General features: G+C 47.0%; 1 protein-coding gene across 1 annotated transcript in view; it reads left to right on the plus strand.

Annotated features, from left to right (window-relative positions):
• Positions 1-22,068: 22,068 nt before the first annotated feature.
• TGM2 (transglutaminase 2) overlaps positions 22,069-23,721 on the plus strand; it is a 32,872-nt gene continuing 31,219 nt past the window's right edge. The window contains exon 1 of the mRNA XM_036245389.1: positions 22,069-22,164. Coding sequence (XP_036101282.1) covers positions 22,155-22,164 — 10 coding nt within the window. The 5' untranslated portion in view covers positions 22,069-22,154. The remainder of the gene's footprint in view (positions 22,165-23,721) is intronic.

Genomic DNA, 23,721 nt, shown 5'->3' on the forward strand with positions numbered 1-23,721 from the left:
CAAGTCAGGATAGCGGTTACCTCTGGGGGGGTTGGTGATTGGATGGAAGCAGAGGGAGGGCTTCTGGGGTGATGGGCATGTCCTGTTTCTTGACCTGTCATGGTCAGCTTGGGAACATTTATCAGGTTGTACACTTATGTGTGCCTTTCTGCATATATGCTTGTATTAGGCAGAGTTCTGCAGAGAAACAGAACCAATAAAAATGTACATATATTTATATAGAAAGAAATATCTATATAGCTACCTATGTATATGGAGAGGTATTTTTTTACATGTTTTAATTGATTTTTTTAGAGAGAGAGAGGAAGGGAGAGAGCGATAGAAACATCAATGTCAGAGAGAAACATTGATCGGCTGCCTCCTGCATGTTCCCTACTGAAGACAGCCCGCAATCCGGGCATGTGCCCTGACTGGGAATCAAACCAGGACCTCTCAGTCCGTGGGATGATGCTCAATCCGCTGAGCCACATCAGCTGGGCTAGAAGAGTATTTTTTTATAGTTATTTTTAATTGATTTTAGAGAAGAAGGAGGGGAGAGAGAAAGAGAGAGAGTGAGAAACATTGATGGTTGCCCCCAGCATGTGTCTGGAGCGGGGATTGAACCTGTAACCTGGATGTGTGTCCTGACTGGGAATCAAACCTGTCACCTTTTGGTGCATGACACAGCATTCCAACCAACTGAGCCACACCAACCAGGGTTATGGGGCATGGGAATGGGATATTTTAAGAAATTGGCTTATACAATTGTGGAGGCTGGCAAGTCTAAAAATCTGCAGGGTGGATCAGCAGTTGGGGTGTAGTTTGAGTCTGAAGGCAGTCTGCTGGTGGAGTTCTCCCATCGGGAGAGGTCAGTTGTTTGTTAAGGCCTTTAACTGATTAAAGACCCACCCATATTATGGACAGTAATCTGCTTTTCTCAAAGTTTTTAATGGGAATTTAAATGTTAATCCCGTCTGAAAAACATCCTACTGTGGCCCAGCCAAGTTAACCCTTAACAATGCTTTATTTCAATAAAAAGTTGTTAATAGGTGGAAGCCTTTGGACTGACAGGGTTAAAAACACTAACATACAAATTCATATTATGATTACAGTCACCATAGCCCAGGTCTGTGTGTAACTAGATCAAGGGAGGTGATTCTCATTCATTCTCTCTCTCTCTTTCTTTCTCTCTCTCTCTCTCTCTCTCTCTCTCTCTCTCTCTCTCTCTGTTTCTCTCTCTCTCTCCTCATCAGTTATCACCTAGAGAGTTTTGTTTATTTCCGGAGGCTACACCTTTATAGTGACCCAGGTTGTTGTTGGAAGATGTTGACAAGAGAGTTCCCAAAGGAAAATAATTGGTATGTCAAAGAGGCATGATTCACACAGCAAAAGCCTTTAAAAATGGGTGAGTCATCTATCTGATAAAGGGCATTTATGAAAAACCCACAGCTAACGTCATAATTACTGGCAAAAGACTAGATGTTTTTCCTTAAGCGCAGGAAAAAGACAATGATGTCAGCTCTTGCCACTTCTATTCAACATTGTATTAGAGGTTTAAACCAGAGCAATCAGTTAAGAAAATAAAATAAAAGGTACCCAAATTGAAAGGCAGTAAAACTATCTCTGTTTGTAGATGACATAATATTATATATAGAAAATCCTGCTCTGGCCAGTTTTGCTCAGTGGTTAGAGTGAAGGGTCACAGGTTCAATTCCTGGTCAAGGGCATGTACTTGGATTGCAGGTTTGGTCACCAGCGGGAGTCATGCAGGAGGCAACCAATTGATATATCTCTCTCACATAAACGTTTCTCTTTTTCTCTCCTTCCCTCTCTTCCACTCTATCTTTAAAAAAAATCAATGGAAAAATATCCTCAGGTGAGGATTAACAACAACAACAAAACACAAAGAAAGAAAAGAAAATCTTAAGGAACAAACTAGGAAATTATTAGAATGAATGAAGAAGTTCAGCAAGGTTATAAGATCAATACACAAAAACCAATTGTATTTTTATATACTAATAATGAACAATATGAAATAGAATTAAGAAAAGTTTTATTTACAATAATATAAAAAAATAAAATAGTTAGGAATAAATTTAACAGAAAATGTGTAAGACTTGTCTACTGCAAACTACGAAACATTATTGAAAAAAAGAAAAAAAATCTAAATTAATGGGCAGACATTCCATTTATGGATCAGAAGACTTAACATTGTTAAGTTGGAAATACTTTCCAAATTGATCTAAAAATTCAATGTAATCTTTATCAAAATTCCAACTGGCTCTTTTTGTGTGTGCAGAAATTGACAAGATGGCCCTAAAATTCATATGGAATTACAATAGTAAAAACAATCTTGAAAAAGAAGAACTAAGTTGGAGGATCCACACTTTCTAATTTTAAAACTAATTACAAAGTTATAGTAATCAAGACAATGTGTGTTGGCATTAAGGATGGACATATAGATTAAGGGAATAGAATAGAAAATGTATGGTCAATTGATTTTCAACAAGGATGTTAAGACATTCAGTGGAGGAAAGAAGTCTTTCAACAAAAGATGTGATGACAACTGAATACTCACATGTACATTATACACACACAAAAAAACAACTCAAAATGGATTATGGATCTAAATATGTGTTAAAACTATAAAACTCTTAGAAGAAAGCATAGGAGTCAGCCTTTGCAATCTTGGGTTAGGCAAAGCTTTCCTAGCTATAACACCAAAAAAACAAACAGCAAAAGAAAAAAATAGATAAATTGGACTTCACCACAGTTAAAAACTTTTGTTCCATCAAGAAAGTGAAAAGACAACCCACAGAATGGGAGAAAATATTTGCAAATCACATATCTTATAAGAGATTTGTGTCCAGAATATATAACAAACCCATACAACTCATATGAATAATAAAAAGACAACTCAGTTTTAAAATGGGCTAAGGATCTGAAGAGACATGTCTCCACAGAAGCTGTACAAGTGGCCAATAAGCACTTGACTAGCTGTTTAGCATCGTTAGTCATTAGGGAAGTGTAAATCTAATCCATAATAGTATACCTCTTCATACTCACCAGAATGGCTATAATAGCAAAGAGAGACAGTATTAAATGTTTTAGAGGATGTGGAGAAAATAGAAATTTGTACATTGTTAATGCAAATGTAAAATAGTACAGATTTGGAAAACAGTTTGTCAGTGTCTCAAGAAGTTAATATAGAGTTACCATATAATCCAGCAATTCTACTTCTAGGTATATACCCAAAAGAAATTAAAACATACGTTCACACAAAAACATGTACACAAATGTTCAGAGTTGCATTACTCACAATAGCTTAAAAGTAGATACTACCCAATTGTCCATTAACTGATGAATGGATGAATAAAATGTGGTATATCTATATAATGAAATTTTATCTGGCAATAAAAAGGAATGGATTTCTGATATATGCTACAACAGGGACAAATCTTGAAAGCATTATGAAAAGTGAAAAAAAGACAGTCACAGAAAACCACATATTGTATGATTCTATTTACATGAAATTTCCAGAATGGGCAAATTCACAGAGACAGAAAATAGATTAGTGGTTGCTGAGGATGGAGGAGGAGGTGGAGAGTGGCTTTTCATGGGTATAGAGTTCTCTTTGTGGTGAAAGAAATGTTCTACTATTATATTGTGGTGATGAAACCACAACTCTGTATATATTAAAAACCATTACATTGTGTACTTGAAATGGATAAAGTTTATGGTATGTTATTTATATTTCAAAGAAACTATTTAAACAAACAAAGGGTAAATCCTTGATTTCATGGTTAGCAATTTACCGCATTTACTACTTTAAACAGAAAAAAATGTAATACAGGAAGTTGAGTTCTTGCAAAATTATTGAAAAATCTTGAGAGTGGGCTGGTCTCTAGGAATGACTCAGAACATCATTACTATACTGCCTACCCATGGGAGCTGCTGTCTCTTCCACAACCCAAAAGCTTGGGAACTGTTGTGTTCAGGAATTTGTCATTTTAGCTTTCAGGGATCAGATGCTGCTGGTTCTCTCCTCAACCCCTTGCCTCATACATACACTCTGACCATGAGCTGGTGACTGAACATTGAGGTCACGGCTGTAGAAATCTCAATGCCTTCAAAACCAGCAGGAAACAGCTAAACCTGCATATCTCACACTTGTGCACTTAATGGTCCTGAACTAACTGGTTTCTAAACCCTAGCTGCAAAGGAGTCTGGGAAATGCAATCTTCACCCGTCTAGCCCCTGCGGTACAGGAAGGTACATAGAAAGAGGTTGAAGTGAATGTTGAATGAGCCAACCCACCATAACCAGTGGCTGCAAGGATGACCACTGTTTGCAATAGAAGGTGTTTGCAACGGACACTGAGCAACAGAAGGTGTTTGATAAATTAGGCTTCGTCTTTTTAATGAAATCCTAGACGATGAATAAATGTGTTTTGTAGAAATACATGTTGTGACTTGAAAATGTTAGACACACTCTGAAAAAAGGCAAGTGAAGAAATAGTACTTAGAGGAAACTTTCATGAGAGCAGAAACCCCTTCTGTCCTGTCCCCCTGTGTGTCCCACTGCCTGGCACATGGTTGACAGAGCAGATGCTCAGTAAACGTTCGTTGGATGGTGGAAAGTGATTTCAGTTTTAGAAATTGAAATCGTTTACAACCAGAGGGAAAGGGGGTGGGGGAGGTAAAAGAGGGTAAAAGGGGTAAATGGTGATAGAAAAAGACTTGATCTGGGTGGTGAAGAACACACAATACAATATACAAATGATGTGTTCTAGAATTGTACACCTGAGGCCTATATGATCTTATTAACCAATGTTACCCCAATACACTCAATAAAAAACCATTTATATATATACATCATTTAAATATGATACAACAAACACCGAAAGAAATACAACAAAACGTTAACAGTTGTTCTCTCTGGTGGTGATATTTGTAGTGACTTACTTTACTCTTTTGGCTCTTCTGTATTTGACACATTTCGAACAGTGGACATGCATTAAAATCAATTAGGGAAAAACCACAGATGTTCTGTTAAAGGCACAGAAGGAAAACACACTTGCCTCATTTCTCTGTCTCCCACAGGTCCTGACGTGGGCTGAACCCAGAGTGGGCCTCAGTTTGTGCTTGGTGACCCAGGGAGTGCATCTCCACGTGCTACCTGAGGGATTTCTGGGTCACTCTCAAGGAGTCTGAGGGTGGAATTAAACTTCGAAGGTAGTCCTGACTCTAACACAGTGGTGCTTCTGCCACAGAAAACTGGCCAAGCGCCAAAGCCATGTGATCTTTTCCAAGGACCAGTCTCCAGTGTCTGCATGGGCTGCGACAGGGCGAGGTCATGCTCAAGAATCTTGAAGAGTAGAAGGATGATTCAGCTCCTCCCGTATAACCGTCAGGCCCTGGGGCCATTGCTGCTTTGGCTGCCAAGCCAGCAAGCAGGCCCGACATCACAGCTACCAACTGGGCTCAGCCAGGCACGGGCTCTGTGGGGACCGGGGTGGGAGGTGTCTGTCTTTGTCTAGGGTTGTCCCTCAGTATTGTGGGGAGTCCCTCAGTGGATGGTTTTTACCACTTTCACTTACACAGCTATGGAGGTCTTAGGTCACATTGAGAGGAACGTAGAGACCAGGAGGAGAAAAGTGAGACCCCAGTGCCACCCAGAGTCCCAGCAGGGCTCACAGCGTGTGCGTGGCAGGAACTTCGGTGTGCCACAAGAATTTGTAAAACACGTAATACCTGACTCTTTAGTCAGGGGCACTGACCTCTTTTTCCTTAGATTGTCAAATTAAAAAATGACAACAGCCAACACAACAATAGTTGCCTGGTGTGAAGGAATCAAAATTATACCTAATTTTTTTTTTTGGTCAGATTGACAAAAAAGAGATTTTTGGGTGTGCTGCAGAATTTTAGTCATTAGTGTAGGTGTGGCATGAGATGAAAAAGGCTGAACGTCGCTCAGGTAGACATCAACCTTGGTTTCCCCATCTCACCAAGAGCCAGCTTCTAACTCACTTTCTGCCCGTGCACAGGCGACCGGTGATAGCTAGCCTTTGTCCCCTTTGGGGCCTTGGTGAGGCTCCGGAATGTACATGGTCAGCACTAGCCATCACTTCACTGATCACACCCATTAGCCAGATGGGAAAACCGAGGTTCCAGAGGGGAAGGGGCACGGTCAGGGTCACACCCAGAACAGGGACGTGTAAGGAGAGGACTCCCAGATCAACATGTCCTTCAGAGACTCCAGGACAGGACCAGAAGGGAGAAGCAGAGAGAAGGACGTCGCAGAGGGACGGGAACCGGTCCTACTGGGAACAGCTTCCCTCACAAGAGCCGCAAACGTACCCCAGCCTCAGGCTCAGTCCACCTCAAGCGACTATGTGAGAAAAGGCTTCCACCCCTGACCAGCTGAGCACCATCTGCCTCTTTGACCTCAATTTGCTTGTCTTTAAAACAGGGCCCAGCAATTATGATAATCACTCAATTCAAGCTCTAAAATTCCCTGGTTAATGATTACATCATTATCTTCCCCAAATTCATTCCTAACCATGTCATTCCCTCATTTAAAAGCTTTCTCATGACTCCTCTGGCCTAACCTGAACCTGGAGCCTGGCATACAAGGTTCTTTGTGGTCGGGGCCCCACTAAGATCCCCAGATTTAGTTTCTTGTAAGCATCCCTAAACTCCAGCTACACTCTTTGATACCCCCTTCTTATAAATTCTCCACACTCTTCCTTACCTCTGAGACTTGGCCCCTTCTTGCAGATAGGTCCCATTGCAGCAAATGCTCCTCCTCGCCTTAGCTGCCTGGCTAACTCGTATTCGTACTGTAAAATCCAGATTCAGTGTCACCTTCTCCGTGAAGCCTGCCCTGATCTGCCACACAGAATTTCTCTTCCCTCTGGTTTCCTCAGGCCCCAAGCTTTTCTCCAACACAAGCCTGAACACCATTTACGGGAATTACTGTATACGTAGTGAGCACCTTGTAACCTGTCTGTTTCCCCCACTGACCTGAGACTTTCTTGACAGTAGGAACTCTGTCTTATTCATGACTCAGCCCACAGAAGGTGCTCAATAAATTTTCAATAAATAAATTATCCGCCCTGGCCGGTTTGGCTCAGCGGTTAGAGCGTCGGCCTGCGGTCCGGAGAGACCCGGGTTCGGTTCTTGCTAAGGGCACGTACCTCGGTTGCAGTTTGTCCCCGGCCCTGGTTGGTCGTGCGGGTGGCAGCCACTCGATGTGTCCCTTCACATCGATGTTTCTCTCTCTCTCTCTTCCTCTCTCTCCCTCCCACTCTACCTGAACAAAAAATGCAAAAAAAAATGTCCTCGGGTGAGGATTAAAAATAAATAAATAAATAAAAATAAATTATCCAATAAGTAATCTCTCAAAAAAACACACTCACAGTCGGTCTCTAACTCTTTAGGGGTCTCTAGACAATGTGAGCCCTCTCTGGGCCTTAGTGTCCCTAGGCTGAACTGGTTGGGTCTGAGGGCATGACCTCTCTCTGCCCACAAGCTGTGACAAAACGAGCCCCCAGTGATACTGTCAGCTTACTTAAAAGCTAGAGCAACAAAAGAGGACATTGAGACACAGAAAAGTTGAGCAATCTCTACAGCGTCTAATATGTGTGAGCCAAATCTTCACCCATCATTGTTGAATTTCCTTTGAGATCACACACTTCTCGGGTGCCCACACTGTGCCAGGTCCCCTCATCAGGGAAGAGCCTCTCAGGCAGAGGGAACAGCCAGCGCCAAAGCTCTAAGCCAGGAGAACCGCTGGCGTACTGAGGGGGTGGCAAGGAGGCCAGAATGGTGGGAGCTGAGTGAGCAGGGAGGAGGTCACAGAACAGCAGGGTCAGACCATAGTATCACTAGGGACCTGATGAGGACTGGGGCTTCAGTCAGAGTGCAATGGGGAGCCACTGAAAGTTCTTGAGCAAAGTAGTGGCATGATCTGACTTACATTTTAAAGGGATCCCTCTGGCTGCTGTGTGGATGGGGGTGGAGGGGAGGGGCAAGGGAAGAAGCAGGGACACCTGTATCAATGGAAAGTCACCAGTGGCTGGGACTAGAGAGGTGGCAGTAAAGGCTGTGAGAAAGAGTTAGAGCCTGGAGATATTTTATTTTTTTCTTTATTGGTTTTAGAGAGAGAAGAAAGAAGAAGGAGAGAGAGATAGAAAGATCGATGAGAGAGAACATTGATTGGCCACCTCCTGCATACCTCCCACAGGGGATCAGGCCCACAGCCTGGGCATGTGCCCTGACCAGGAATCAAACCAGTGACCTCTTGGTGCATGGGTCGACGCTCAACCACTGAGCCACACCGGCCGGGCCAGATTCTGGAGATATTTTAAAGGCAGAGCCATCAGGACATTGAGTTGGGGGTGGGGGTAGAGGGAGAGAGTCAGGGTTGACTCCGAGGTCTGGGGCTTGAACAGATGGAATGAACAGTAGTGTTGCCATCCATTAAGAGGGGCAGAATGGGGAGGACCGGATTGGGGGTGGGAAGACCAGAAGAGTGAAGGAGGTGATTGGAAAGCTGGGTCTGAAATTTAGGGGTGAAGTTGCAAATGTGTGAGTTATTCCTATACAGACCGTGTCTAAGGTGTCAAGTTAAGAAATATCCAGGCCTGTAAACATTTTTATGAATTGGAGCCAAACTGATGACAATTGCCGGGAAGCAAAATCTCAGTGGATTGAGAAACGGCTCCAGAGATGGCAGTTTGCACCTTGTTGTATACATTCCCATCAAAGCAGGAGCCAGAAGGAGGGTGGCATGAATCCCACTGCGGGTGGATTGGGGAGGCGGAGAAAGCGAAGCGGGGCAACCTCGGGCTCTGGGTACAGAGTAAAACGCAGAGACAGATACTTCTTGTACATCGGAGGCACAGGCTAGTTGCCCGTGAGCACGAACAGCACAGAGACGGTGCGGGGGGAACGAGATGACACTGAGGGGTCGGCGATCTTACACTCCGGCGGGAGATTGTGCCCCGAGGGGCTGGGAAGGGGATCACTCAGGCATTCCAAAGGTGCGCTCTGTGAGATGCGGAAAGACAGTCGACTGGCTCAGTTCCAGTAAAGACTGACCTTCGTCAGAGAGATACCTGCCTCGGATGTGACTACCCGCCACGAGCTGCTTTTAGTTAGAAAGTTGTAGTTTCAGACCATCCCATGTGGTTACTTTCAGTTTCTGAGTTTCTAAGGCCGCCACGCAGGCCTCCCCAGAGCTGCTTGTCAGGTTTCGTCGGTGGCCCCTTTTCGTCCACAAAGGTCACAAGGCTGGCTGAGCTGCTCCTGGGATTGGTGTGGGGGTGGAAGGAGAGGATGGATGGAAAACACAGGTCCCTGCACACAGTAGGTGCTTAGTGAATGATAATGACGCAGCTGTCGATGTGGCGGCTGTCCCTGAACACGTGATTCTGGGGTTAAACTGTGAAGAATAGACAGAAGCACAAGGAACAGCAGGGCACAGAGGTGTGAACCGCTCCCTCGCCCCAGCCGCCATCCATTCCCGCTGGGACACTGACACCAGCTCCTCTCTGCTCTCCCCTTGCTGGTTCTCCCACCCCTGTAACCACGGCCCCTTGCAGGAGAAAGGCGGTTGCAGTAGGCATGGCTTTGGAGCTGGGCAGGCCTGGCTCTAGGCGGGCGTGTCAGTGTCCTCACCTGTAAAAGGCTTTCACAAAAGCCACTGGAGGCGACTGAGCTGGGGTTTGCTGCCCCCTCTGAACCTGGGGCGGGCAATTAATGAAGGCCAGAGTCCTGCTGGCCTCTGCCCCTGGGGGTGCCCCAGCGGATGTCCTATCTGAGCTCCAGCAAGGCAATCCTGTGGATGTCTTGGAGCTGCTGGTCTAGAGAGGTGCACTTTTCCCAGGGCTACTTGATGGCCGTCAAGAAGGGGTGGCAGGCCAGTTGGGTTCAGCTGGTGGGACATGGGACTGGGACTCTCAGGGAAGGGACAGACAAGCATGAACCCGCCTTAACCCAGGGCCCACCCCAGCTCCAGAGTGGCCCCCAGGGACCCCAGACAAGCTCCTGCTCTCTCTGAACCTCGCTCTTCTCGTCTGGAAACTGGATGACAGAACCATTCATCATGCAGACAGAGAACCAGGGAGAATGACAACTAGTGTCTTGTGGGGCCAGATGAGGCTGGGAAAAAAAAAAAAAAAACAAGAAAAAGCTATGATAAGCATACATCTCTCACACCGAGCTGGCACACAGTAGGTGCACGATGGCCCTGGCATCCCCTCTCACCCACGCCCCAGAGCCCACACAAGGGAGCAAATGGGAACCAGGGTCTTGAAGCCCTTGGAGATAATAAGAGTAAAAACAAAGAGCCAACATTTGTGCAGCCTTTGCCTATGCCCAATGCTCTGCTTTGCAATAATTCACTTGTTTTTGAATCTGGGAGCTCAGCACTCTCATTATCCCCATTATTTGGGTGAGAAAAGAGGGGTGCAGAGACGTGGTGTTTGCATCAGGTCATGCCGCTAAGAGCTGTTGCCCCTGAAGCCCTCCATCAACCCTGCCCCCAGGCTTCCTGATAAGCCTGGAGACCACCTTGAGCACCCAGAGAGGGTGGTGACTTGAGAAGAAGGTGGGTCCTGATGTGGGACTTGTCCCGAGACTAAGTATCAGTCATATCCCTCTTCCTACCTCTCCACTCCCAGTAAGCCAAGGAAAGGACAGAGTTAATCTAATTTGAACTTCCAGGACGTGCATAGGGTGATTCATTTTATTTTTTAAAAGGTTTTAAAAAGAAGAAGAATCTCACCTGTCAGGTCTCATTTGGAAACCTGAACATTCTGAAAATATTGACGGAGAAGGGGAGCTGTATCCCTGAGAAGATTCGCAGCAAAAAGGGTGATGCTAATCCAATGTGACAAGGAGATTTTTTTCTTAGGCCAAAAAGGCAGAGACTGAAAATTGCTCTTCTGGGGGTCAACCAGCTGGGGTGCAAGCTCAGGAAGTCATCTGTGGGGGAGCAGCGGAGGGAGGGATGGGCTCCCGACCCCACTCCCTCCATGTCCTGTGATTGTTTATCAGAAGATGGGGCTTCGCTCACTCCTCTCTTATAGTCCTAGCAAGTCGAAATCACAGGGCATCAGACTTTCATTATTGGGTTTTACCTTGTCATTCCTCAAGTGGGCAAACTGAGGCCCAGAGAAAAGGAATGAAGAGCTTATTTGATCAACTGTCAATCAAGAAACGTTGGTTAGAAACCACAAGAGGAAGCTGCTCACCTCCTCCCAAGGTGACCAAGAGTTTAGAAAGACAACTGGGCAACCTTTATGATGTTAATTTAGATTTCAGTTCCCATTGTGTGGTCTAGGAAAGGTTATTTAGGTTCTCTGAGCCTCGGTTTCCTCTGTAAAATGAGGAGAATAACCAGAAACTCCATAGTTCTTGGGGAAGTTAAATCAGGGAAATGTAAAGGTCTCTGTTCTGCTCTTTGGTTGTATGAACAGACACAGACTCAAGGCAGCTTAACAACATCCGAAAAAGATCAATTGGAAGGACAAGGGCTCACATGTATTTATCCAAAAACATGTCTACACAAAGAGCTGTACCTGTACGTTTACAACAGCTCTATTCTAATTGCCCAGAACAACTCAGATGTCCTTCAACTGGTTAATGCATAAACAGTGGCACATTCATTCAGTGGAATACTACTCAGCCATAAAAGGAACAAACTGCTGATATACAACAACATGGATGAATATCAAATGCATTGTACAATTAAAGAAAGTCAGACTCAAAGGGATATACACTGTAGGATATCATTTTTATGACATTCTGGAAAAGACAAAACAATAAGAACAGTAACCAGATCTGTGGTTGCTAGAGACAGAGGGAGGTCGGGAGATAATCACCTACAAAAAACGCAGGAGGAAAATTTGGTTTTGAAGGAATAACTTGATTGGGTATGTTTATTAACTCGTTGAGCTATACACCTGAAAAGGGTGAATTGTTTTGTTTTGTTTTGTTTTTTATCCTCACCCGAGGACATTTTTCCATTTTTTGTTCAGGTAGAGTGGGAGGGAGAGAGAGGAACAGAGAGAGAGAGAGAAACATCGATGTGAAAGGAACACATAGAGTGGCTGCCACCCGCACAACCCAACCAGGGCCGGGGACAAACTGCAACCGAGGTACGTGCCCTTAGCGGGAACCGAACCCGGGTCTCTCAGGCCGACGCTCTAACCGCTGAGCCAAACCGGCCAGGGCTGAAAAGGGTGAATTGTATGTAAATTGCAAGTCAATAAATCCAACTTGAAAAAAAATCAAACAAAAAGCTAACAAGACTAGCTTCACAGAAGACGAGGAATGAAAGAGTTCTAGGAATGAACCAGTGAACTTGAAGCATTACAGGCAGACCTCAGAGATATTGCAGGTTTGGTTCCAGACCACTGTAATAAAGTGAACATCACAATAAAATGAGTCACCCCAATCTTGGGGTTTCCCAGGGCATATAAAAGTTATGTTTACACTACACTGTAGTCCATTAAGTGTGCAATAGTATTGTGTCTAAAAAAAAATGTATGTCCCTTAATTTAAAATACTTTATTGCTAAGAAAGGGTAACCATCATTTGAGCCTGTTGGAAAAATGGCGCCGATAGACTCGCTGGATGCAGGGTTGCCACAAACCTATTTGTAAAAAATGCAATATCTGCCACGCCAAAGCGAAGCACAATAAAACGAAGTATGCCTCTATTGAGAATTTGTGTCGCAGCTGTAAGATTTAAAGTCCCAGGAGAGAATCAGATTGGCTGAGCTCCAGTCCCAGGCTCGCCTCTAACTGGAGCTGTGCAGGGCTGTGTGATTGATTAACCCCACCAAGCCGGTAGAAAAGGGTCTTTGTCCAGAAGCGGAGTGGGGGAGGGGCTGATTCTACAAAGAGACCTGTAGGCGTTGGGGTTTTTATAATGGCCCTTCCAAGAAAGAGGCCCAACTTCCCATCTCTGTGACGTTGGGACATGGTGACCGCAGGTCCCCCTCAGATGTGAAAGTCAGGTTTCAGATGAACTGGGTCGAGCTGAGTGTGGCTTCAGACTTACCAGCACTCCGTTCAGGCAGATTGTCACTGCATCAAACAGGCAGGAGATACAAGTGGTCAGTTCATCTCAATATGTGTTCAGCCACTGCCTAGAGCGTCATTTATTTCCATGAAAGAAAGTGTGTTTCCTCTAATTGACTGAAATGGGTGTGTCGGGCAGACACAACCAGTGACTCAGCCTGAGGTGGGGGAGGAAGGAGAAGGCGGCACAGTCCATGGTTCATCCCTCCTGTCTCCCTTCGGCAGTCTGGAATGGCCAGGGCAACTCAGCCAGGCACTTGCCCCAAGGCTCAAGTACTCTTGTGCGGCGACATTCTAGCACATTCTAGCAGTATCTGTTATCAGTGCAGACTTCTGAGCACACACTCTACCCCTTTCAAGCTGTGTGACCTTGGGCAAGTCATCTACCCCTCTGACTCTCCTTTGAACAAAGTAACAGATTCTTCAAGCACTTTCTTCTATTTTTTTTTAATTAATTAATTTATTTTCGTTACAGATGTTTCTCCTTTTTCCCCCAGTGATTGCCCCCTTCCCCTCCCTCCCTGCCCTGTCCCCAGCTTTGTTGTCCATGTTCATTGTTCATGCATACATGCATATAAATTCTGTGGTTTATGTCTCCCCAACCACCCCCTCTTCTGGGGATTGTCAGTCTGCACCTCACTTCCACGTCTCTGGGACTACCCCATTCTCAGACTGTTATGTTCATTATATTCCACAAATAAGTGAGATCATATGATACTTGTCTTTCTCTGTTTGGCTTGTTTCACTTAGGATAATACTTTCCAGGTCCCAAAGGATAAGAGATCTTTCTTTCTTACAGCTGCATAGTACTCCATTGTGTATATGTACCACTGCTTTTTTATCCATTTGTCTACTGATGGACACTTGGGCTGTTTCCAGATCTTAGCTATTGTAAATAGTGCTGTTACAAACATGGGGGTACATATATTCTTTCTGATTGGTGTTTCAGGCTTCTTAGGGTATATTCCTAGAAGTGGGATCACTGAGTCAAATGGAAGTTCAATTTTTAATTTTTTGAGGTAACACCATATTGTTTCCATAGTGGCTGCACCAGTCTGCATTCCCACCAGCAGTGTACTACAGTCCCCTTTTCTTCACGCCCTCACCAACACTTGTTGTTTGATGATTTGTTGATGGCGGCCATCCTGACAGGTGTGAGGTGATACCTCAGTGTTGTTTTAATTTGCACCTCTCTGATGAATAGTGATGTTATACTACAAAGCCACTGTAATCAAAACAGCCTGGTACTGGCACAAGAACAGGCATATAGAACAGAACAGAGAACCCAGAAATGGACTCAAGGCAATATGCTCAATTAATATTTGACAAAAGTGGCAAGAGCACACAGTGGAGTAAGGACAGCCTCTTTAATAAACGGTGTTGGGAAGATTGGATAGCTACATGCAAAAAAATGAAACTAGACCATCAACCTACACCCTACACAAGAATAAACTCAAAATGGATAAAAGACTTAAATGTGACTCATGAATCCATAAAAATCCTAGAAGAAACTGTAGGCAACAAAATTTCAGACATCATACGCAGCAGAATTTTCACTGATACATCACCTAAGGCAATAGAAACAAAGGAGAAAATGAACACATGGGACTACATCAAACTGAAAAGCTTCTGCACAGCGAAAGATACAATCATCAAAAGGGAAAGGCCACCCACTGTATGGGAGAGCATAATTGCCAATGATACATCAGATAAGGCGTTAATTTCCAATATATATAGAGTACTCATACAACTCAAAAAAAGGAAGACAAAGAACCCAATTAAAAATGGGCAGAGGAACTAAATAGACACCTCTCCAAACAGGACATACAAATGGCTAAGAGACTTTCTTCTATCTTAAGTGCATGTGTGTGTGTATGTGTGAAGAAGTACTCCAAACGCACACTAAGATATAAATAGGGTTGTGAAGTAAGCCGAAATTCAGTGTACAGTCTGCGAAATTCTGAACCTCAAATGTGGGAAGTTTCATCAGCAAAGAGGAATGATGAATTTCCTCTTTATTCGTGTGCTGTGCTTGTGGGTTTGATTTTGTAAGACTGTGCCAATATTGACAAAGTTTTTTCAATGGGCTGATGAAGAAATTTTTTTTTTTTGGACACATTACTTTACTCTTTTATCCCTCTCTATAGTTTTTCTACTTACTTTGCCAGATCTTCTTTATTTTGGAGTATTTCCACTTTCATGAAAGCTCAATTCTAAATGGAAACTAGGTTATTCTTTTCTTTTGAAAATTGATCTTTAATTACCAAAGTGGTACATGAAAATAGTGGCCCACTTAAAATGTTTCTCTCCTTCCAGGGAATACTGAAACCAGCTTTGATCACCACCACTGGCCCTCAGTCATGACCCCTAACACCTCTCCCACCTCTGTCAGCAATTTGGAGTGGTTTTTCCAACCCTTCTTCTGTATATTTACATTTACATATCTTATATATATTTGCGTTTTTGTTCTCGTAGAAAATAAATGATCTTGTGGAATCATCTCTCCCATCATGTCCCCCCATTTGCTTTTTTTGCTCAAAATTATGACTTGGAATTTTTCCCATGTCCATACACAGAGGACTGGTCTTTTGTTTTTTAACAGGGGCATAATATTTCTAGGCATGACTTATTTATCCATTCCCCTTTGCTGGGTACTCAGGTTGCGGCCAATATTTGCCCTAACAAATAATGCTGTAGACTCCCCACTGTACACATCCCTTGGGCACATGCACAAGTGTCTCCCTTAGTTTTGTTTTGTTTTTTCCATTTTTGTTCATATAGAGTGGAAAGGAGAGAGAGAGAGAGAGAGAGAGAGAGAGAGAGAGAGAGAGAGAGAGAGAAACAGCGATGTGAGAGGGACACATCGAGTGGTTGCCTCCTGCACGACCCGACCAGGGCCGGGGACGAACTGCAACCGAGGTACGTGCCTTTGACCGGAATCGAACCCGAGACTCATTGGTCCGCGAGTCGACACTCTGCTGAGCTAAACCGGCCAGGGCTCCCTTAGGTTTTTGATCAGAGAAAGGGACAATATTTGTAAAGGCTTCCAGAGTTTTATGTTGCCTTTTTTTCCAACCACTATTTAACAAAACCATATTATTAAGATGTTATTCATACCCCATCAAACGCATTTGTTGAAAGTGTACAATTCAGTGGTTTTTAGTATATTCACAGATTTGTGCAACCATCCCCACAATCTCATTTTAGAACATTTTCTTCACCCCCAAAAGGAACCCCACTGCCATAAGCAGTCATCCTCGTGCCCCCTCCTTGTAGTTCCTGACATCCATTCATCTGCTTTCTGTCTCTACGGATTTGCCTAAATAAATGGAGTCACAAATACGTGGTCTTCTGTGACTGGCTTCTTTCACTGATTATAGTGTTTCTGAAGTTCCCACCTGTTATAGCATGGATCAGTATTTATTTCTTTTTCTCGGCAAATAACTAACCACCATTTTTTGAGTGCTTACTCTCTATCAGGCATGGTGTTAGTTCTCACCCAAAGCCTGGGAAGTAGGCACTATAATGGCCCCCTTTCACAGATGAGGAAACGGGGGCTTGGAGAGGTGCTGTTGACTTACCCATAATTAAACAGGAAAGGGGCTGGCAGAGCTGAACTTGAACCCAGGTTGGTGAAGCTCCGAAGCCTGTGTCTTTGTAGCTGAGTCACGTTGCTGTTAGAAGAAGCAGGGAGTGAAAAGTGTCTCATGGGCTCAGTGTACTCATTACAAAGTCTTTATTCATAGGATGCTTCTAGATCACTGTCATGATTGCTGATAACCGCCCTGTGAGCCTGGGCAGAGTGTGCAGGGCAATTTACCCAACTCCCCAGGGCCCCAGATACTACCAGCGTCAGAGGGCCTGGGCCCTCGTGCGGTGTTTCCTGACATCTCTGTCTCTGGGCACCTGCCACCTCTGGTGTTTCTTCTCTCCAATCCTAATGTCTTAACTTCTAATCTTTGGGGGCTGTTATATCAGGCTAGGATGTGACCTTTCGATTAAAATTGTATGCCAAGTAAGTGATAATTGGTTGTGACTGGGTTTTCTTATGAGTAAAGCAAATTTTGCTGCCTGAAATAGGCAGGACTCCCCTGTCCCCAAATCCTCACACCACCCGTTCCCTGGGGTGTCTGGATGGTTAAGAAATGGAAGCACTTAACGGCGACAGCAATCCTAGCATCGACTTGTTCTCCTTGGAGGGTCTTCCACTTCCTTTCAGGATCTTTCCCTGAGCCAGATGGGCTAGGAGTTTTGAGTCCTTTGTGTTTTGTTTTTGAGACTGAGATTTGAGGCCACACAGCCAATGAGAGGTGGTCCAGGGGTGGAGCCAGGAGCTCTCAGACCTGTCGGCCCTTGCCGCCCCATCTCGCCCCGGTGACACCATGCGAACCTCACGTTCCGTCCCACTCCTCATCACGCTTGCTAATGCAATAAAAGCAGCTTTCTCAGTGTTCAAACCTGAGGGTAGAGGTACAGGGTCAGCAATTACTTTCTGTGGTGTTTGGAGCACCCTGATTCTGCCCTAATTTGATGTGCAACCAGGGAAAGTGTTTGCTCGAGGTCTCTGGGCTCCCAGTGGGTCTCCCTAGTCCTGGGATTGTAGATGTGACTGGAGAGTAAGTTGGGCTCAGACCCCTCATCTCTGATGGCGGCAACAAGGCTTGTTAGAGGCCCCAGCACTGCACCCAGCTCCTGGTCCTGCCATGGGCCCTGGCACCACAGATCTTGCCAACCAAGGCTCTGAGCTGGGCTAACCCCCAGAGCTTGGCCCAGGGTTGGACAAGTCTCTCTCTCTTTCTCTCTCTCTGGCACAGGTGACTTGTTTACTCAACAGACATTTATTGAACAGCCACTGAAGCCAGGCGGGTGGAGGAAGACAGAGACACACACCGGTCCTTGGTTAGACGAGGCAGGCCAGGGCTGTGTCCTGGGGTCCGGGGCAAGAGGAAAGTCTTGCTGTGGGTGGGCTCTGGGAGCAGGTGCCTTTTGGCTGGGGCTTAAAGCCCAAGTGGAATGTTGATAGATGAAGAGGGGTGGGCACAGGTGATGGCACAGCTTGAGAAAACAACTGGAGGTGGGTGAAACTGCAGCCTGCCTTGGGGGCTAGTAGAGTGTCTGATGAGGCTGGATGGTACAAATGTGGGAGACGGATCGCTGGACGGATGGGAGGGTGAGCTGGGCCAGACCTGCAGGGCCTGGATTCCAGGCCCCGGAGCTCAAGTATCCCCCCAGGGGGTTTCAGTGGGGGAGGGACGAGCTCAGACTGCATATCTGAGGCTCCCAGTCCTCCTTACACCAGCCTGTGAGGTCTGGGGTGTGATTCTGCTTTCACAGAAATGGAAACTGAAGTCTCAGTGGGGTGAACTAACCGCTCATGGCCCACAGAGCTTAAATGGCGTAGTTGGGGCTGAGATCGTACACAGGGGACGGATAGGGGCAGTGGGAGAAGGATGCACTGTGATGGTGGAGCTGAGGACACCAGAAGGAGGTCAGTTTTTCCATCTGTAAAATGAACACACTGGGAGGGCCACCCCAATCAAGTGCAATGTTCTCTGCTCCCCACAACCTGGGGCGCATAGATCCTGCCTCCGACAGGCCATCAGCCACACTCCCTCTCAAAGGGGTCACACCTACCTCTTGACCTTTTCTCCAAGTCTCCTGTTCTCACCCCTACCTCAGCCCATCCCACCTCATGGGAGTCTGGTCCTTCCCTTCCTGGACTTGCTCATGCCAGACGCTGCTCATTTGCCATTAGTCACCAGCTGGTAGAAAAGCGGAGGACTTCAAATGTCCCATCACCGTCCCACCCACTACTGTTCCGTCCTTCCTCTCCTCTTAGTTCATCCATCCAGGGCCCTCTCTTGCCTTTGGGCCCTTTGTCCTTGGGGAATGGCTCAGCTGAGCCAGGGCCTGGGAGCCCAGTTGTGCTGTGTGACCTCAGGCAGTTTCCCTAACCTCTCTGAACCTTAATCTTTTTCCTTTTCTTCCTTCTGTTCTCCTTCAACTCTCTCTGAATCATCCCTCTCTCTCTCATGCCACAAACATATTAACTGTCCACTGTGTCCACCAGACACCATGGATCAGAAGCAGGGTGGGGGGTGGCAGGGTATAGGACTGGCCCCTGAAACATGGAAGAGTGAGTGCAGGCTTTTGAACCAAGGCTAGACTCTATGCCCCACTTCTTGACTGTGTGACCCTGGGCAAGTCATTTCACCTCTCTGAGCCTCTGTTTCCTCATTTAACAACTGACAAAAATCATACTGTGAGATTTAAATGGGACATTTGGCTGGTAATGGGTTATTCAAATGTTCTAAAAATTCACTTTTGTCTCTACTTCAAGGCCTGAAAATCTTTCCAAAAGCGAAGGAGTGCTGTGGCCGGCGAGACTTAGTTGGTTGAGCATTGTCACATACACAGAGCCCATGTACCCTGAGAGGTCACCAGTTCGATTCCCAGTCAGGGCACGTGCCCACGTGGCGGGCTTGACCCCCAGTAGGGGGCATGCAGCTGACCAATGTTTCTCTCTCGTCGATGTTTCTTTCTCTTTCTCTCCCTCTAAAATAAAAAACAAACAAACATATTTTTTTAAAAGAAAGTAGATGACTGAGCTCTCTAATGGTGGGGTCCAGGCACCAGTGACCCTGGATACAAGACTTATTTGGGAGGCAGGGAGTTCTTCTGAGCACCCCCCAAATATTTTACATTGTTAGCCACCTGCTTCACCTACACGTAGGAACCTCACTTTTGTGAGGAAAGGGAATTCTGACTCTTACATCCTCATAAAAATGTTTTAGTTACCATTTATTGAGCACCTACCGTGTGCTCAGCCCTGAACAGACATTGTTTCTAACCCCCGGAGGTAGGGACTCTTATTATACCCATTTCATAGAAGAGGAAACTGAGACTTAGAGAGGTCTAGTAACTTGCCCAGGGTCACACATCCAAGAGTGACCTCAGATACTGCCTGCTCTAACCATTGCACAGCACTTCCCTGGTACAGAATGATGAAGGTCCCCTGTCTGTACCTTAGGGGAACTCATGACCACCCTCTCTGGGCCTCAGTTTTCCCCTCAGTAAAACAGTTTTGAATCTTTACTTGCACAGTGAGGTAGGACAAGGCATGGCTTCCCAGTCCCCTTGAAAAGATGGGAAAACTGAGGCCCAGAGTAGGGCAAGGGCCCCCTGATCATAGGAGCCTTTGTTGTCCCTCAGGGCCACATTCTGGGACACTTGGAAACTTTGCTCCAAAACTCGGAGACCCCAGTTATCATGTAATCACTGTATAATAGGCGCCTGACCTCAGTCATTTTGTTGTTGTTGTTAGTCCTCACCTGAGGATATTTTTCCATTGATTTTTAGATAGAATGGAAGGGAGGGAGGGAGAGAAAGAGAGAGAGAGAGAGAGAAACATTGATGTGAGAGAGACACATTGATTGGTTTCCTCCTGCACGGCCCCAACCAGGGCTGGGGATTGAACTTGCAACCCAGGAATTGAACTCAAGACACTTCAGTTCATGGGCCAAGGCTTTAACTACTGAGTCAAACCAGACAGGGCATCAGTCATTTTGATTGAGCCTTACTCCAGGCCTGTGTGCGACGAATTCTTGCCCCTATTTTGCAGAGGGGGAAACTGACGCCCGGAGAGCCGGAATACCAGCCCCTGGCCACACAGCTGGTCAGGGACAGAGTGGGACACCTTTTCCTTCCCCTGAGTTCTCACCAGCTGCAGGGGACAATTTCTGCAACAGTATCTGTCAAACGCGGCAGTTACAAGGTTGAACCAGGGGTCTGTTTTCCAGGTCAGCAGGACCCAACACTGTGTCATGAGTATGTTCACTAAGACCCCAGGCAGGGCCCATCTGACCCAGGGACAAAACGTTCACTAAAGCAACACAGTTTTGTTCCCTGCGCTGTGTCACCCAGGAATGGAAACGGGCCAGTTCTGTAGCCCAAATCCATCAACAGATATAGAACTTATTCCAGAAAAAGGGCTGGGGAGGCCCATAGGCCCTTGTCTCTCCGGAGACCCTCCTTGCTCAGGCCTCATGGTGGGTCAGTAGCCCATGTCTGGGGGCCCAGAGGGCCCAGAAGGGGTGATGTCACCCTTGTCCCCAGGGTGCGAGGTGGGAGGGTCAGGGACTGAGGCCCTGGAAAGTTGGCTTTGTTTCCTTCTGGCACACAGTGGGCCTGCAAGGAAGGTCGTGAGCAGGAGGGAGACAGGATAGGGAGCAGACAGGGGTGAGTAAAGGAAGGGGTTATGGGTGGGTAGGTGGGCAGGTGGATGGACAGATAGTCTGAGGGATGGATGAGATGGGCAGATATCTCGATTTCGCTCCAAGAAGAGGTGTGGGTGTGCCTGTCTTTGTGGGTGTGTCCCATCTGTACTCATCTGTGTGCATCTTCGCGTGTCTGTGGGCGCCCAGTCTGGTTTGTGCCCATGTCTGAGGGCACATTGGTGTCTGTCAGGTCTGTGTGTGTGTGTGTGTGTGTGTGTGTGTGTGAGCTGGGGACATCTGGACGCCTGCGCATCTGTGTGTGGCTCTTGGGGGTACCTCTGTGTCTGCCTGTGTCTATGTCCTGGCATCTCTGTGGTTTTCATGTGACTTTGTGTCCATGTCACTGTACGTCCAGGTCTGTCTGTGTGGAAGTGTGTCTGGGTCTGGGTCTGCTCCACGTGTGTCTGTCCGCATGTGCATATTTTCTGCTACCCAAGGCCTGATTGACACTGTGGCTCTAGGTGTGTCTGTGTGTCCTGATCTAATTGTGTGTCCCTGTCCTTCCTGTCCCAGCCCTGCACTCAGTCGGCTCCCCCCAGGGGGAGCCCTTGCCTGGCCACCACTCCCTCCTTCCCTCCTTGGGGCTCCTGCCCTAGCCGGCCAGCACAAGCTGGGCCCAGGCTGGGTAAGAGCAGCCTCACCAGGTCCCGCCTCCTCTTCCAGCCCCGCCCCGGCCCGCCCCTAAGCGGGCTATAAGTTCTGTGCTCTCGGCCTCCTCCACCACAGTGCCGGCTGCCAGTGGTCTGCACTTGGAGGGTTCTGCCACCAGTCCGAGGAGACAGAGGAGACACTGCCACCACCTGACCATGGTTGAGGGTGAGTATTAAGGTCAGGGCTACTGCCACTCAGGAACCCCTGTGCCTGGCTGTCCCTCCTTCGGCTCAGTGGTGGGCCAGTACGGCGGGGTCCAGACAGGCTGGGGCTCAAAGCTTGGCGAGCAACATGTGGTCTCGGCTGGGTGAGAGGTGCCTGGCTCCCAGTCCTGGTTGGGCTTGGGGCCTCAGTTTCCCCACCCCCAGGGCATAACCATTAACCCCTGCCTCCCTGGATCAGATGAGGCAAAGGAACCTGAAGGCGTGTTGGAAACTGTAAAGTACTGTGGTCGTGGACCATTGTCCCCGTCCTCAGGCAGTTGGGCCGAGTCCCCGCTGTGTGTTAAGTGGCATAAAGCTGTGCAGGGGTTGCTGGCCCAGCCTCAGAACAGACTTGGTTAGCCCCTGCCAGCTGTAAGGAGGCGTGCCCGCTGTCCCTGTGGGTGCAAGCCAGCCCTGGCTGACCCCTTGGGTCCCGGGGTACCAAGGAGCGCAGGTCCCAGCATCCTGTGGGGCAGTGGGCCGAGAGCAGGCATGTTCTCCTAGATCCTTCCGGCTCTCAAGTTCTGCAACCCTAGTCCTTGGCCACTTGTTGAGTCTGTTTCCCCTTCTGTAAAACGTATTCTTTTTGTTTTTTACTGAGAGAGAGAGAAAGAGAGAGGGAGAAAAGAAGTTGTCCACTTATTTATGCCTTCATTGCTTGATTCTTGTATGTGCCCTGTCCGGGGATCAAATCCGCAACCTAGGCATATGAAGACGATGCTCTAACCAACTGGATACCCCGCCAGGGCTCCCTTCTGTAGAACGTGGACGAGAATGCCAGCCCTTGGTGCATTTGTGAGGGCTGAGAGGAGTGGAAAGGGGGTTCAGTTAATTTCCCACCTGACCCCCCCCCCCCCACACACACACACACAGGCAGTACTGCCATGCCGGGGGAGAGAATTTCTACAGTGAAGTCCCTATGGTAATGCTGCCGGACTGAGCATCCCAGCAGGCACTTGGGTCCAATGCATTTGCAGATGCCCTCTGCATCTCTGTGGTCCCAGGAAGGAGCTGTGGAGAGAGGGACATGGGAGCAGGGATGAGTGGGAGGAACCATGAACCTGCCTGACCTACTGTGTGATCTCAGGCCACCTTTGTCCCTCTCTGGGACCCAGCTCCCAATGGGTAGGATCAAAAAGCAACTCACGGCTGGCTGTGTGGCACGTCACCAAGGTGGCCACTAGTCTCCAGTGCAGCTTCTTATCCCTGTCCCACTGAGTGGCACTGAGAGGACTTGGAGATGCGGTTATGACGAGCCCCCTGCCCCATTGCCAGAGAGGCCACTTCCCACAGGCGTCCCCAGACTGGAAGACCTCGGGTCCTGCCTCAGTGCAGAAATCCTGTGATGTCAGACCCCAGTGCGTCTGCGCCTCTGGAGCTGGGCATGCCTTTTAGAAATCCTTCTTCAGACAGTGGCCTGAGAGCGGGGACGGCCCATCTCTGAGGTCTCCCCGGGGGACAGCGGCGCTGTTTCGTGCTCAGGCAGACAGCAGAAGTCCTTTCTTCCTGTGGAGTCTTC

The sequence above is a fragment of the Molossus molossus genome, unplaced genomic scaffold (assembly GCF_014108415.1).
Source record: "Molossus molossus isolate mMolMol1 unplaced genomic scaffold, mMolMol1.p scaffold_m16_p_6, whole genome shotgun sequence".
Lineage (NCBI taxonomy): Eukaryota > Metazoa > Chordata > Mammalia > Chiroptera > Molossidae > Molossus > Molossus molossus.